The sequence below is a fragment of the Nycticebus coucang genome, chromosome X (assembly GCF_027406575.1).
Source record: "Nycticebus coucang isolate mNycCou1 chromosome X, mNycCou1.pri, whole genome shotgun sequence".
NCBI lineage: Eukaryota > Metazoa > Chordata > Mammalia > Primates > Lorisidae > Nycticebus > Nycticebus coucang.
This window is the reverse complement of record NC_069804.1, coordinates 186,090,552-186,105,362: the sequence shown is the minus strand read 5'-3', so window position 1 is coordinate 186,105,362 and position 14,811 is coordinate 186,090,552. Positions and strand designations below refer to the sequence as shown.

The following is a 14,811-nucleotide window of genomic DNA, read 5'->3' as shown; positions in this document are numbered from 1 at the left end:
ACTCCAACCCCAAATCCAGTAGAAGAAAAGAAATAACCAAAATCAGAGCAGAACTAAATGAAATTGAAAACAAAAGAATAATACAACAGATCAATAAATCAAAAAGCTGGTTTTTTGAAAAGGTCAACAAAATAGATAAACTTTTGGCCAACCAAATCAGGAAAAAAAGAGTAAAATCTCTAATCTCATCAATCAGAAATAACAAACACGAAATAACAACAGACTCCTCAGAAATCAAAAAAATCCTTAATGAATATTATAAGAAACTTTACTCTCAGAAATATGAAAATCTGAAGGAAATTGACTGTTACTTGGAAGCACGTCACCTTCCAAGACTTAACCAAAATCAAGTGGAAATGTTGAACAGGCCCATATCAAGTTCGGAAATAACATCAACCATACAAAATCTCCCCAAAAAGAAAAGCCCGGGACCAGATGGTTTTACGTCAGAATTCTACCAAACATTTAAAGAGGAATTAGTACCTATATTACTCAACCTGTTCCAAAAGGTAGAAAAAGAAGGAAGACTACCCAACACGTTCTATGAAGCAAACATCACCCTGATCCCCAAACCAGGAAAACACCCAACAAGAAAAGAAAATTATAGAACAATATCACTAATGATATAGATGCAAAAATTTTCAACAAAATTCTAACAAACAGAATCCAGCAACATATCAAACAAATCATACATCATGACCAAGTTGGTTTTATCCCAGGGTCTCAAGGCTGATTCAATATACGTAAATGTACAAATGTAATTCAGCACATAAACAAATTAAAAAACAAAGACCATATGATTCTCTCAATCGATGCAGAAAAAGCTTTTGATAACATCCAACATCCCTTCATGATCAGAACACGTAAGAAAATTGGTATAGAAGGGACTTTTCTTAAACTGATAGAGGCCATCTACAGCCAATATCATATTGAATGGAGTTAAATTGGAATCATTTCCACTCAGATCAGGAACCAGACAAGGTTGCCCATTGTCTCCATTGCTCTTTAACATTGTAATGGAAGTTTTAGCCACCGCAATTAGGGAAGAAGGGGCGATCAAGGGTATCCACATAGGGTCAGAAGAGATCAAACTTTTGCTCTTCGCAGATGATACGATTGTATATCTGGAAAATACTAGGGACTCTACTACAAAACTCTTAGAAGTGATCAAGGAATACAGCAGCGTCTCAGGTTACAAAATCAACATTCATAAATCGGTAGCCTTTATATATACCAACAATAGTCAAGTTGAAAAAACAATTAAGGACTCTATCCCATTCACAGTAGTACCAAAGAAGATGAAATACTTGGGAGTTTATCTAACAAAGGACGTGAAAGATCTTTATAAAGAGAACCATGAAACTCTAAGAAAAGAGATAGCTGAGAATGTTAACAAATGGAAAAATGTACCATGCTCATGGTTGGGAAGAATCAACATTGTTAAAATGTCCATACTACCCAAAGCAATATATAATTTCAATGCAATCCCCATTAAAGCTCCACTGTCATACTTTAAAGATCTTGAAAAAACAATACTTCGTTTTATATGGAATCAGAAAAAACCTCGAATAGCCAAGACATTACTCAAAAATAAAAACAAAGCAGGAGGAATCACGCTACCAGACTTCAGACTATACTACAAATCGATAGTGATCAAAACAGCATGGTACTGGCACAAAAACAGAGAAGTAGATGTCTGGAAAATAATAGAGAACCAAGAGATGAATCCAGCTAATTACCGTTATTTGATCTTTGACAAGCCAATTAAAAACATTCAACGGGGAAAAGATTCCTTATTTAACAAATGGTGCTGGGTGAACTGGCTGGCAACCTGTAGAAGACTGAAACTGGACCCACACCTCTCACCATTAACCAAGATAGACTCTCACTGGTTTAAAGATTTAAACCTAAGACATGAAACCATGAAAATACTGGAAGAGAGTGCAGGGAAAACCCTTGAAGAAATTGGGTTGGGTGAGTTTTTTATGAGAAGGACCCCCCAGGCAATTGAAGCTGCTTCAAATATACACTATTGGGACTTGATCAAACTAAAAAGCTTCTGCACAGCCAAGAACACAGTAAGTAAAGCAAGCAAACAGCCCTCAGAATGGGAGAAGATATTTGCAGGTTATGTCTCCGACAAAGGTTTAATAACCAGAATCCACAGAGAACTCAAATGCATTAGCAAGAAAAGAACAAGGGATCCCATCACAGGCTGGGCAAGGGACTTGAAGAGAAACTTCTCTGAAGAAGACAGGTGCACAGCCTTCAGACATATGAAAAAATGCTCATCATCTTTAATCATCAGAGAAATGCAAATCAAAACTACTTTGAGATATCATCTAACTCCAGTGAGACTAGCCTACATCACAAAATCCCAAGACCAGAGATGTTGGCGTGGATGTGGAGAAAAGGGAACACTTTTGCACTTCTGGTGGGAATGCAAATTAATACATTCCTTTTGGAAAGAGATATGGAGAACACTTAGAGAACTAAAAATAGATCTGCCATTCAATCCTGTAATCCCCCTACTGGGCATATACCCAGAAGAACAAAAATCACATCATAACAAAGATATTTGTATCAGAATATTTATTGCAGCCCTACATAATTGCTAAGTTATGGAAAAAGCCCAAGTGCCCATCGATCCATGAATGGATTAATAAATTGTGGTATATGTACACCATGGAATATTATGCAGCCTTAAAAAAAGATGGAGACTTTACCTCTTTCATGTTTACATGGATGGAGCTGGAACATATTCTTCTTAGTAAAGTGTCTCAAGAATGGAAGAAAAAGTACCCAATGTACTCACCCTTATTATGAAACTAATGTAGGACCTTCACATGAAATCTGTAACCCAGTTACAACCTAAGAATAGGGAGAAGGGGAAAAGGGAGGGGAGGGAGGAGGGTGGTTGGTGAAGGGAGGGAGATTAATGGGATTACACCTGCAGTGCATTTTACAAGTGTATATGTGAATCCTAGTAAACGTGGAATGTAAAGGTCTTAGCAAATTAACTAAGAAAATGCCAGGAAAGCTACGTTAACTAGTGTAATGAAAATGTGTCAAACGGTCTATGAACCAAGTGTATGGTGCCCCGTGATCATATTAATGTACACAGCTATGATTTAATAAAAAGTAAACAAAAATAAATAAATAAATAAATATCAAATCTTCAAAAGTCAAAGGTTTTGTAGAATTCTGACGTGAATCCATCCCGTCCCAGGCTTTTCTTTTTAGGGAGATTTTGTATGGTTTAGGCTACTTCAGAACTTGATATTGCCCTGTTGAACATTTGCACTTGATTCTGGGTAAGTCTTGGAAGGTGACAAGCTTCCAAGTATTGGTCAATTTCCTTCAGATTTTCATATTTCTGAGAATAAAGTTTCTTATAATATTCATTATGGATTTTTTGCATTTCTGAGGAGTCTGTTGTTATTTCTTCTTTGTCATTTCTTATTGATGAAATTAGAGGTTTTACCCTTTTTTCCTGGTTATGTTAGCCAAAGGTTTATCTATTTCATTGACCTTTTCAAAAAACCAACTTTTTGATTTATTTATCTGTTGTGTAAATCTTTTGTTTTCAATTTCATTTAATTCTGCTCTAATTTTGGTTATTTCTTTTCTTCTACTGGGTTTGGATTTGGAATGTTCTTCCTTTTCCAGTTGTTTGAGATGTCCCTTTAAGTTGTTAACTTCTTCTCTTTCTGTTCTTTTGAGGAAGGCTTGCAGTGCTATAAATTTCCCTCTTAGGACTGCCATTGCAGTATTCGTGTCTTCATTGTCATTTTGTTCCAAAAATTTGGCAATTTTTTTTCTTCATTTTATCTATGACCCTGGTATCATTCAGCATAAGTTATTTAACTTCCATGTTTTTGTATGAGTATGCAAATTCCTGTTGTTACTGAGTTCAATTTTTATTCCATGGTGGTCCGAGATGATGTAAGGAATAATTTCTATTCCTTTAAATTTACTGAGGTTAGACTTGTGACCTAAGATGTGATCGATTTTGGAGTGTGTTCTGTGGGCTGATGATAAGTATGTGTATTCAGTTTTCTTGGAATGAAATGTTCTGTAGATGTCTCCTAAATCCAAATTTTGAATGGTGAGGTTTAAATCTAAAATTTGTTTGCTCAGCTTCTTATTGGAGGATCTATCCAACACTGCCAAGGGAGTGTTGAAATCTCCAACTATTATGGAGGTGAAGGAAATCAAGTTGCTCATGTCTGTTAGAGTTTCTCTCATAAATTTAGGTGCATTCTGATTGGGTGCATAAATATTAATAATTGAAATCTCATCATATTGAGTATTACCCTTAACAAATACGAAGTGACCATTCTTATCCTTCCTTACTTTTGTTGGTTTAAAGCCTATTGTATCTGTAAATAGAATCACAACACCTGCTTTTATCTGATTACCATTTGCCTGAAATATGGACGACCATCCTTTCACCCTGAGTCTATATTTATCTTATAAGGTAAGATGTGATTCTGGTATGCAGCAAATATCTGGCATGAGTATTTGTATCCAGTCAAGCAAATCCTGTGCCTCTTTAGAGGACAGTTTAAGCCATTCACATTAATGGAGAATATTGACAAGTCTGGTAAAATTTTGGGTATCAAGTTTTTCAAAATTCCAGTGGACATTGTTAATCCTTTCATCACTGTGGAAGTTGGAGTTTGATCAAAAGTTTCTGAGTGAGTTTACTTTTGTGGTAGAGGATTGGGCTGGTCATTATGGAGGATAGGTCTGAGAATATCCTGAAGAGCTGATTTGTTTATGGCAAATTTGTTCAACATGTTAATGTCATTAAAGTATTTAATTTCTCCATAATAAATGAAACTCAGTTTAGCTGGATAGAGGATCCAGGATTGAAAGTTATTTTGTTTTAGGAGATTAAAAGTTGATGACAACCCTCTTCTGGCTTGAAACATTTCAGCAGAGAGATCTGTAGTCATTCTAATATTCTTCCCTTTGTAGGTTATGGTGTTCTTACGTCTGGCTGCTTTCAGAATTTTCTCCTTCATATGAACTTTAGTGAAGTTAATTATGATGTGCCTGGGGGATGCCTTATTCAGGTTGAGTTGTGCTGGGGTTCTGATACTGGTATTTGAATTTCAGAATCTCTTGGCATGTCTGGAAAATTCTCTTTCATAATTTCATGGAGAAGGACCTCTGTGCCTTGCGAAGCAACTTCATTGCTTTCAGGGATTCCTATGAGGCACATATTAGCCTTCTTCGAATTATCCCAGAGCTCTCTGAGAGAATGATCCATTTTTGCCCTCCATATCTCTTCCTCTTTGAGAGCTTGGGAGTGTTCAAATGCTTTGTCTTCAATGTCAGAAATCTTTTCTTCTGCTTGCTCCACTCTGTTACTGAGGGATTCTACTGTATTCTTCAGATCTTTGACGACTGCAAATTCTTGCTTCAATGTGTCAAAATCTTTGGTTTTGACAGAATTCATTGAATTCTTGAGACAACTTTTTAATTTCTCCTCAAATTTCTAATCCCAACTTTTGAATTACTCCTCAAATTTCTAATTCCAAATTTTCCTTCATTCTATTAATCTTTTTTGCAATCCAAATTCTGAATTTGATTTCTGACATCTTGGCCAGCTGTTTATGAATGGGATCTTCAGTTACATCTGCCATATCTTTCCTTGGGGAGAAGGGTTTTATCTACTCTGGTTGTTCATGTTACCAGAGGTTTTCTGTTAATTCCGTCCCATGATTATTTTACATCATTTGACTTTTTTCTTAGAGCTTTGCCGAGGACCCGTACAGTGCTACAGCCTGAGAAACTGTGGACCTGTTTGGTGTGGTGGGGCTAAGTGGCTCTGTATTGTTTTCAGCTGGTCTCTGTCTGACCCTAATGAAACAGTTACTCTGGGTTGAAGTCTGAGGTGTGGAGAAATACCAGCAATTAAGTCACCCCACCCCCGACAGGCAACAATTGGAAAAGGAAAATCAAACCTTCCTACCACCACACACCCAGGGCACCACTTGGATAGTCCTCAGGTGATTGGCTCAGTTCAAAAAGTCCAAATCAATTGTCTCAGTCAGCATCTGTCTTAGGTGGGAGAGTTTAAAAGGTCTCTGGCAAATAGATCGCAGGGGTCTGCTGACAACTCAAATATGACTTGCTCCGGTGCTCTGTGAGGTCAGGAGGACCCACCCAGCAAATAGATTGGTCTGGGAAGGTTGATGCCTCCTTTCCCACCTTGCACCTCTGTCACACCCAGTCACTGATAACCCTGCAGGGCTGTGACCCAGTTGCCTCCAATGAGCAGATACTTCAGCAGATTGCACCTGCCTGAATCACAAGGAAATCTATGTCTCCTCAGCCAGGCCGCTGCTCTCTACCTATATCTGGCATGGAGAGGTGAGGCCTGAGAACTTCGGGTGCTTGATGGAGGCTGGGGATGTTCACTCAGTTCTAGCCCTGCCCCTGATTTATGTTACTGACAGAGCAGAACAACTTTGTGGAATTTGTTTCTGTCCTGGCTAAATTCCCCTGCTGAAGACAAGCTGTTTTGAGTTCATAGAACCTGCACCTCAGGCTCTGTCTTTGCTTCTGCAGGTTTGTATTCGCAGCATGGTTAGCTGTCAGTTGTAGCCTCCTGCCCTCCTTTGTCTAGGCTGATGATCCCCTGAGAGCCAAGTGTGTCTTAGGCTCTGTAAAGGGGTCCTCTGGATCAGCCCCACCCTGGGAGTTAGCCGGTACTGCACGTGCATTTTCTAGTCCCTGCGCTCCACCCAGGCCAGTACTGCCTCAGGCAAACCCTTTACTCACAGGGCCTGTGTTTCCATCCGAGATCTGTTCTGCCGGTGGTTGCCACCTGAGAAGATGCCCAGCCTCCTCTGGTTGCCCAGAGAGAAAGGGGGTGTGATACCAGAATATCTAGGGGTGAGCCCTATTGTTGCCAAAAACGGCTGCTGCTCTGTGTCTCGGGGCACTGCCACTCCGGCGTAGTTCCCTCTCAGCCGACCATCCTCTCCTCACTCCCGTGCTGCAGAATCAGCACCAACCAGCAGCTGTCCAGGCCCTGTCCACACCCCTTGAGAAATCACACAAGAATCTGGACTCCTGGGGAACAGGCCTCCAGACCTCAGAGTGAGAGTGGAGGGGAGTGCCGGGAGCTCAGAATTGCAGGTAGAGAATATATACAGTTTTACACAGTTTTATGCCTGGCAGGAGAGAGCCATGGCACCCTAGTGGAGAAGTAGGTCCAGTTTTTAGAGGGTCTCTCCCGTGGAGTATAATGGGAGGACTTTTGAACTCTGCTCGTTTGTTATTGAGTACTCCGAGCCGTTCTCATGGGGAAGAGGACTCCCGTCTGCTTGGTGATGGATTTTGTACCTTTTGTTTGTATCCTTGGGTTCATAACTTACCTCAGCAGGGTTGATGTGCGTTCTTCAACCTTCTCTCTAGGTGCAGCTCTAATCAGCCAGGTTACTTGCTAAATTTCTGTCCTTTAACTCTCCTTCAGGATGGGAGCCTCTGTGGAAAGCTGGCTTTAGTCAGCCATCTTATCTCTGCCCCCTGATGCTCGTAAATAAGGTTTTATTAAAACACACACACACACACACAGAATTGGTCATCTTTTATTATGTTTTAAGTTTCCTAATGACTCTTGATTTTTATTTCATCCTGTTGAATTACCATTTAACTTTGTGTATACCCTTTGCAGTCTTATATTATAGAATCTGTATCTTTGAGATCTTAAATTATGGAGACTGTCTCCTTGTGTTTCTATTAATATGCCATGCTTTTTGTTCTCACATTTTCTGGAATCTACACTAGATTACTTTTATAAGTATTACCTCCTATTTGTTTCATGACTTCTCTTTCTTTCTCTTTGTTCTGCAGTGTTTTAATAGGTCACACGTTGTTCTATTCTGTCCTCAAACAAGGTACACATATGTCCTGATTAAGGTTTGTTAACAGAGAGGATGAATGATTTGCTTTAGTCTACCTTTTTCTCTATTTAGTGGATGTTGAATTCCCTTTACTCTAAAGCTGGAAGAAAGGTTAAGGTAAACTAATTGCATTTCAATTTCTAGTTTCTACTGGGCTTTTATCTCTCTTCTACTATGGTGGCCTCTCTCTTCCTCTTGCTACCTGTGCTAGCTTATGGTCAGCAGGGCTCTGTGTCTCTATGTTACTTTGATAGTAACTAGTTCCAAGATTGGATAACAGCTTACAGAAGTAGTAAGTTCACTGAAATACCTGGTTAGATCACAGAGGCAAGATGCCAATCTGTGTATTTGTAGTGCTGACCAAGTCCCAAACTTAGTCAAGTAGTTTGCACCTATGTCAGAAGTTGAAGAAGAGGCCGGCAGTTGAGATGGCTCCAAGAGAAGTGCAATTCTTTTCATTTTCTTTGTAATCTGTAATTATATCTCATTTATTATTTCAAATTTTATATATGTGAAATTTCTTAGATTTTATTTTTTTATTTTTTTTTTTTATTAAATCATAGCTGTGTACATTACTGCGATCATGGGGCACCATACACTGGTTTTATAGACCGTTTACACATTTTCATCACACTGGTTAACATAGTGTTCCTGGAATTTTCTTAGTTATTATGTTAAGACATTTATATTCTACATTTACTAAGTTTCACATGTACCCTTGTAAGATGCAGCATAAGTGTAATCCCACCAATCACCCTCCCTCCACCCATCCTCCCCCATCCCTCCCCTCCCCCTCCCCCTTCCCCATATTCTTAGGTTATAACTGGGTTATAGCTTTCATATGAAAGCCATAAATTAGTTTCATAGTAGGGCTGAGTACATTGGGTACTTTTTCTTCCATTCTTGAGATACTTTACTAAGGAGAATATGTTCCAGCTCCATCCAAGTAAACATGAAAGAGATAAAGTCTCTATCTTTCTAAGGCTGCATAATATTCCATGGTGTACATATACCACAATTTATTAATCCATTTGTGGATCGATGGTCACTTGGGCTTTTTCCATGACTTAGCAATTATGAATTGGGCTGCAATAAACATTCTGGTACAAATATCTTTGTTCTAATGTGATTTTTGGTCTTCTGGGTATATACCTAGTGGAGGAATTATAGGATTGAATGGCAGATCTATTTTTAGATCTCTAAGTGTTCTCCAAACATCTTTCCAAAAGGAATGTATTCATTTGCATTCCCACCAGCAGTGTAGAAGTGTTCCCTTTTCTCCACATCCACGCCAAGGTGCACAGCCTACAGACATATGAAAAAATGCTCATCATCCTTAATCATCAGAGAAATGCAAATCAAAACTACTTTGAGATAACATCTAACTCCAGTAAGATTAGCCCATATCACAGAATTTCTTAGATTTTATTTGGTTGTCTATTTTGTTGACTTTTTCATCAAAGAACCAATTGTTTAAGCTCTTAGATTAAGATTTATGAATTAATTAGAATGTTTTAAATATACTTTTAGTCACACTTGTAATACAAGTAAATGTTCTTGTTACAAAAATTCAACTAATACAAATATAACTAAATACCCTCTTGATCATCATTTCCAATCCCACATCCCTTTCAGGGTTAAACTCTGTTACCAGTTTAGTGTATGTCATTCTAGACCTGTTTGTTGATGTCCATTTCTCATTTTCTTACCCAATTACTGTCCCCCTCAGGAAAAAGAATGAATTAGTTTGATTTTATTTATAACAGTGGAATTTTAAGAGTTCAAAACCTTATTTAAATTGTTCATTTTAGCTTCATTCCTGGTGTACCCTGACTCAACATGGTTTTACACTATCAAAAATATGCTTCAAATATCACAAAATTGGACTTCCAATCCCCAAATTCCCCAAATTTATCATACAGCTATGTTCCTATTTTTAGTACAATCACATTATCATGACTATGTAAATGTGGAAAGAAATGATATTGCATTTCCATTTTTATAACTAGTTTAGTTGGATCTTCTAATAGCTTTCCTATTTTTATAATGTCTGCTCTTTAGTTATCCTCATTTTTCAAAAGTTACATCACATAATGTATCCTTTTTGCTTAGCAACTGACCTTCTGGAGCCAAGCATTCTTTTGTTCTAGCTTGGGTTGGTTTGCTCCGGGCCTGGGGCTCAATTGTCAACTTGGGAATTTTCTTCATCCTCCCTCAAGATAGGTGCCTGATACCTAAATCCCATGTCTTACTCTTTTTAGGTGTACTCCTTTATTTCGGTTGTGAACATTTTATAATTGCTTCCTGAAAATGGCTGCTTTTGAGGTAGATTTTTTGAGTCCTTGCATATTAGAAATGGTTTTATTTTCTTTTTCCATTTGATTGATAATTTGGCTAGACATAGAATGCAAGTTGCAGTGATTCCAACAGGTATTTGACCATACAAAGCTTTTTCATGGACATCCCATTATCTCACAGGGCTCTGTGGAATATACTTTTGGGAAAAGCTTCCCTTTCAGGGGAAACTGGATGCAGTTAAGATTTTGCCTGAAAAGATGTGTGAGATGACAAAACTGTTTAGGTACCTGATGGGTAACTTGATAAGAGTGCATTTTGTCTCTTATGCTTAAGCATCTCCTTTACCACCATGGAATTGACCTATTATAATTTATTGAAGTCTTTCAGTCAGCTAATCCTTCATAGCAGAAATTAATATTGTTAGCACCATGGTAGGATTTTATATTAGGTGCTCCTATACCTAAGCGATGCTCCCTTGTGCTTATGTATCTTAAAAATGGGGACAATAGATATATTTTGTGATTTCAATCCATTACATGATGGGGTAGCTATTATTAGCCTTATTTGCAAATTAGAAAATGAGCTCAGAGAGCTTAAGTGACTTGCTCAAAGTCACACAGCTGGTAAATAGTAGAACTAGGATTTCAACCCAGGCAAGCTGACTCTAGAACCTGTGCCATTATATTACATAGCAATAATACATAGCTGCTACAAAAACTTTCCTGAATCAAGTCACTGTCATCAACAGAGAGTTTTGTGTGACTATTAAGACTCTCCACTATTGGGCAGTGCCTGTGGCTCAAAGGAGTAGGGTGCTGGCCCCGTATACCGGAGGTGGTGGGTTCAAACCCGGCCCTGACAATAAACGGGGGGGGGGGAAGACTCTCTAATATGTCTATACTAAATTTCTTCATTTTTATCCCAAGATCTGTTCATTTTACAGTTTTTTTTTTTTGTTTTGTTTTGTTTTTTGGCCGGGGCTGGGTTTGAACCTGGCACCTCCGGTATATGGGGCTGGCGCCCTACTCCTTGAGCCACAGGCGCCAGATCTGTTCATTTTAATTGCAGCCCTTTCTTGTCTTCACAAACAGGCATATCACAACAGTGGCAATGAAAAACCCACTTTTAGCACTATTGTTGGACTGGTATATGTGGCAGGGATTTACCCCTGTGATAAGTGTATTATGTATTGATTAGTATTTTTTTCATTTACCTTGGGACAGGAGAGAATCTCTAACATAAAACTTTCTTGGAACCTGAGTTATGAGTAATCAGATTCTTATTCTTCCTCATCTCCAGGTCTGTGGGTTCTGGGATGCCACAACTCAGACTTTCGGAACAGAGGCATGACAGCCTTACTGAAAGTTTCTAGTTGTGATGGGAAGACTGATGATTATTATGAGGACACATATGAAGATATTTCAACATACTTGCTAAGTGAAAACAATGTCATTGAACCAAGAAGCTTCTCCCATAATTCAAGGCACCCTAGCATTAGACAAAATCAATTCAAAGCCACCACAGTTCCAGAAAATGACATACAGAAGATTGACCCTCAGTTTGGAGAGAGAACACAGATGTTTAAAGTACAAAATGCTTCCCCTAGTGACTTGCTGATGTTCTCGGAACAGAGTCCTACTTCACATGGATTATCTTTATCTGATCTCCAAGCAGTCACATTTAAGGCTATTCCAGATGATCATTCACCTGCAACAATGTACAATAAGAAGGGCTCATCTAAAGTGGTACATCTCAGGCCAGACATCCATCACAGTGGAGACATAGTATTTACTCCAGAACCAAGCCTCAAATTAACACTAAGTGAGAATTTTGGGACAACTATAGCAGTGGAGTTAAAGAAATTTAATTTAAAAGTTTCTAGTTCATCAAATAATCTAATGACTGCACCAACAATTCCATTAGACAATCTAACAGCAGGTACTGAAAAGATGGGTTCTGTAGGACCCCCACGTACGCTACTTCACTTTGATAACAAATTAGACACTACTGTACTTGGCAAAAATTTACTTGCCCTTATTGGGTCTGGTGTACCTCTGACCTTGAGTGAGTGGAATAATGCTGACAAGATGTTGGAAACAGATTTAAAAAATAGTCAAGAAAGTTCACTAGGAAAAAATTTATCATCAGTGGAGAATGATAGGTTATTTAAAGAGAAAATAGCTCAGAGATCTGCTTCATTGACCAAAGATAATGCTTTATTCAAAGTAAATATCTCTTCGGTAAAGGCAAACATGGCATCCAATAATTCAACAACTAATAGAAAGACTCACATTGATAGACCAGCATTATTAAATGAGAATAGTACCTCAGTTTGGAAAGAAAATGATACTAAGTTTCAAGAACTAGTGTCCTTGGTTCATGATAAAATATTTATGGACAAAAATAGTATGGCTTTGAGGCTAAATCATGTGTCAAATAAAACTATATCATCAAAATATGTGGAAATGCTCCACCAAACAAAAGATGGCCCCATGTCACCAGATACAGAAATGTCATTCTTCAAGATGCTATTCTTTCCACAATCAGAAAATTGGATTAAAAGGACCCATGGAAAGAATTTCCCAAACTCTGGGCAAGGCCTCAGCCCAAAGCAATTAATATCTTTAGGATCAGAAAAATCTGTGGAAGATCAGAATTTATTGTCAGAGAAGAATAAAGTGGTAGTAGGAGAGGATGAATTTACAAAGGACACAAGACCCAAAGAGATGGCTTTTCCAAGCAGCAGGAACATATTTCTTAGTAACTTGGCTAATGTACACAAAAATGATACAAGCAATCAAGAAAAAAAACTTCAGAAAGAAATAGAAAGGAAGAAAACATTAATCCAAGAGAATGTACTTTTGCCTCAGGTGTATACAGTGACTGACACTAAGAATTTTATGAAGAACCTTTTCTTACAGAGCACTAGGCAAAATGTACATGGTTTAGATGAGGGGGCTTATACTTCAGTACTTCAAGACAACAGGTCATTAAATGATTCAGCAAATAGAGCAGAGACTCACATGGCCCATTTCTCAAAAAAAAGAGAGGAAGAAAACTTGGAAGGCTGGGGAAATCAGATGAAGCAAATAGAGAAGTATCCAGGAACCCGAAGGATGCCTCCTAATCCAAGCCCCCAAAATGTTATCATTCAACGTGGTAAGCGGGCTTTGAAACAATTTAGACTCCCACTAGAAGAAATACAGCTTAAAAAGGAACTAATTATGGATGACACCTCAACTCAGTGGTCCAAAACCAGGAAATATTTGACACAGGGCACCCTCACACAGATAGACTATAAGAAGGAGAAAAAGGACATTACTCAGTCTACTTTATTAGATTGTTTTATGAATAACTCTGCATTAGCCATTGCAAAGGTATCAGTATTTCCATCTATTAGACTTACAGATATTATCAGGGTCCCATCCCAAGACAACTCTTCTCATTTTCTAGGATCTGCCTATATGAAGGAAAGTTCTGGAGTCCAAGAAAGCAGCCATTTTTTACAAGGAGGCAAAAATAATGACCCTTCTTTAGCTGTCCTAACTTTGGATGTGATTGGTAATCAAAGAAAAATTCACTCCCTGGGGACAAGTGCTGCAAACTCAGCTACATACAAGGAACTTGATAACACTGTTCCCTTGAAACCAGGCTTTCCTGAAGCATCTCAGAAAGTTGAATGGCTTCCAAAAGTTCACATTCATCAGAACCTTTTCCCTACAGAAAGTAGCAGTGGGTCTCCTGGCCATCTGAATCTCATGGAAGATATTTTTCTTCAGAAAACACAGAGAGCTATTAAATGGAATAAAATAAATAGATTTGGAAAAGTTCCCTTTTGGAAAGTGACAACAGAAAGGTCTGAAAAGACTCCCTCCAAGCTCCTGAGTCCTTTTGCTTGGAATAACCAGATGCTAAAAGAAGAATGGAAATACCAAGAGAAGTCAACAGAAAACACAACATTAAAGTCAAAGGACATCATGTTAACCCTGAACATACATGAAAGCAATCATGAAATAGCAGCAGTAAACAAGGGACAAGATAGACCCCAAAGAGAAGCCACTTGGGCAAAACAAGGAGAAAATGGAAGGTTGTGCTCTCAAAACCCACTAGTCTTGAAACGCCATCTAAGGGAAATAACCCTTACTACTCTTCCACCAGATGAAGAAGAAATTGACTATGATGACACCATCTCAACTGAAACAAAAAAGGAAGATTTTGACATTTATGATGAGGATGAAAATCAGAGCCCCCGCAGCTTTCAAAAGAAAACACGACACTATTTTATTGCTGCAGTAGAGCGTCTCTGGGATTATGGGATTAGTGGATCCCCCCATGCTGTAGGAAGCAGGTATGAATTCACTGGTTATTTTTCTATTCTTCTCTTGTGACCTTTGACTTTACCAGGATCTGAAATGGTAGGAAGGGCACACCCTATCTGCAGCAGGGTGCAGATACTTCACAAAGATTGCTTTATAGAGGAACCCTGGGAACCAGTTGGCAAAGTCTAGATGAAGTTTAAAAGTAAATGAAAAATGAGATGACATCACCAATAATGAGAGTTAGAGTATGACGTAAGAAGGCAAAAGCAGGT

The 14,811-nt window shown here is 38.4% G+C and overlaps 1 protein-coding gene across 3 annotated transcripts in view; it reads left to right on the top strand.

The window, feature by feature from the left end:
* Window positions 1-14,811, top strand: part of F8 (coagulation factor VIII) — a 292,803-nt gene that overhangs the window by 196,365 nt on the left and 81,627 nt on the right. For all 3 annotated transcript variants that reach the window (XM_053579849.1, XM_053579850.1, XM_053579851.1), the window contains one exon: window positions 11,520-14,568. In XM_053579849.1, coding sequence (XP_053435824.1) covers window positions 11,520-14,568 — 3,049 coding nt within the window. The remainder of the gene's footprint in view (window positions 1-11,519; window positions 14,569-14,811) is intronic.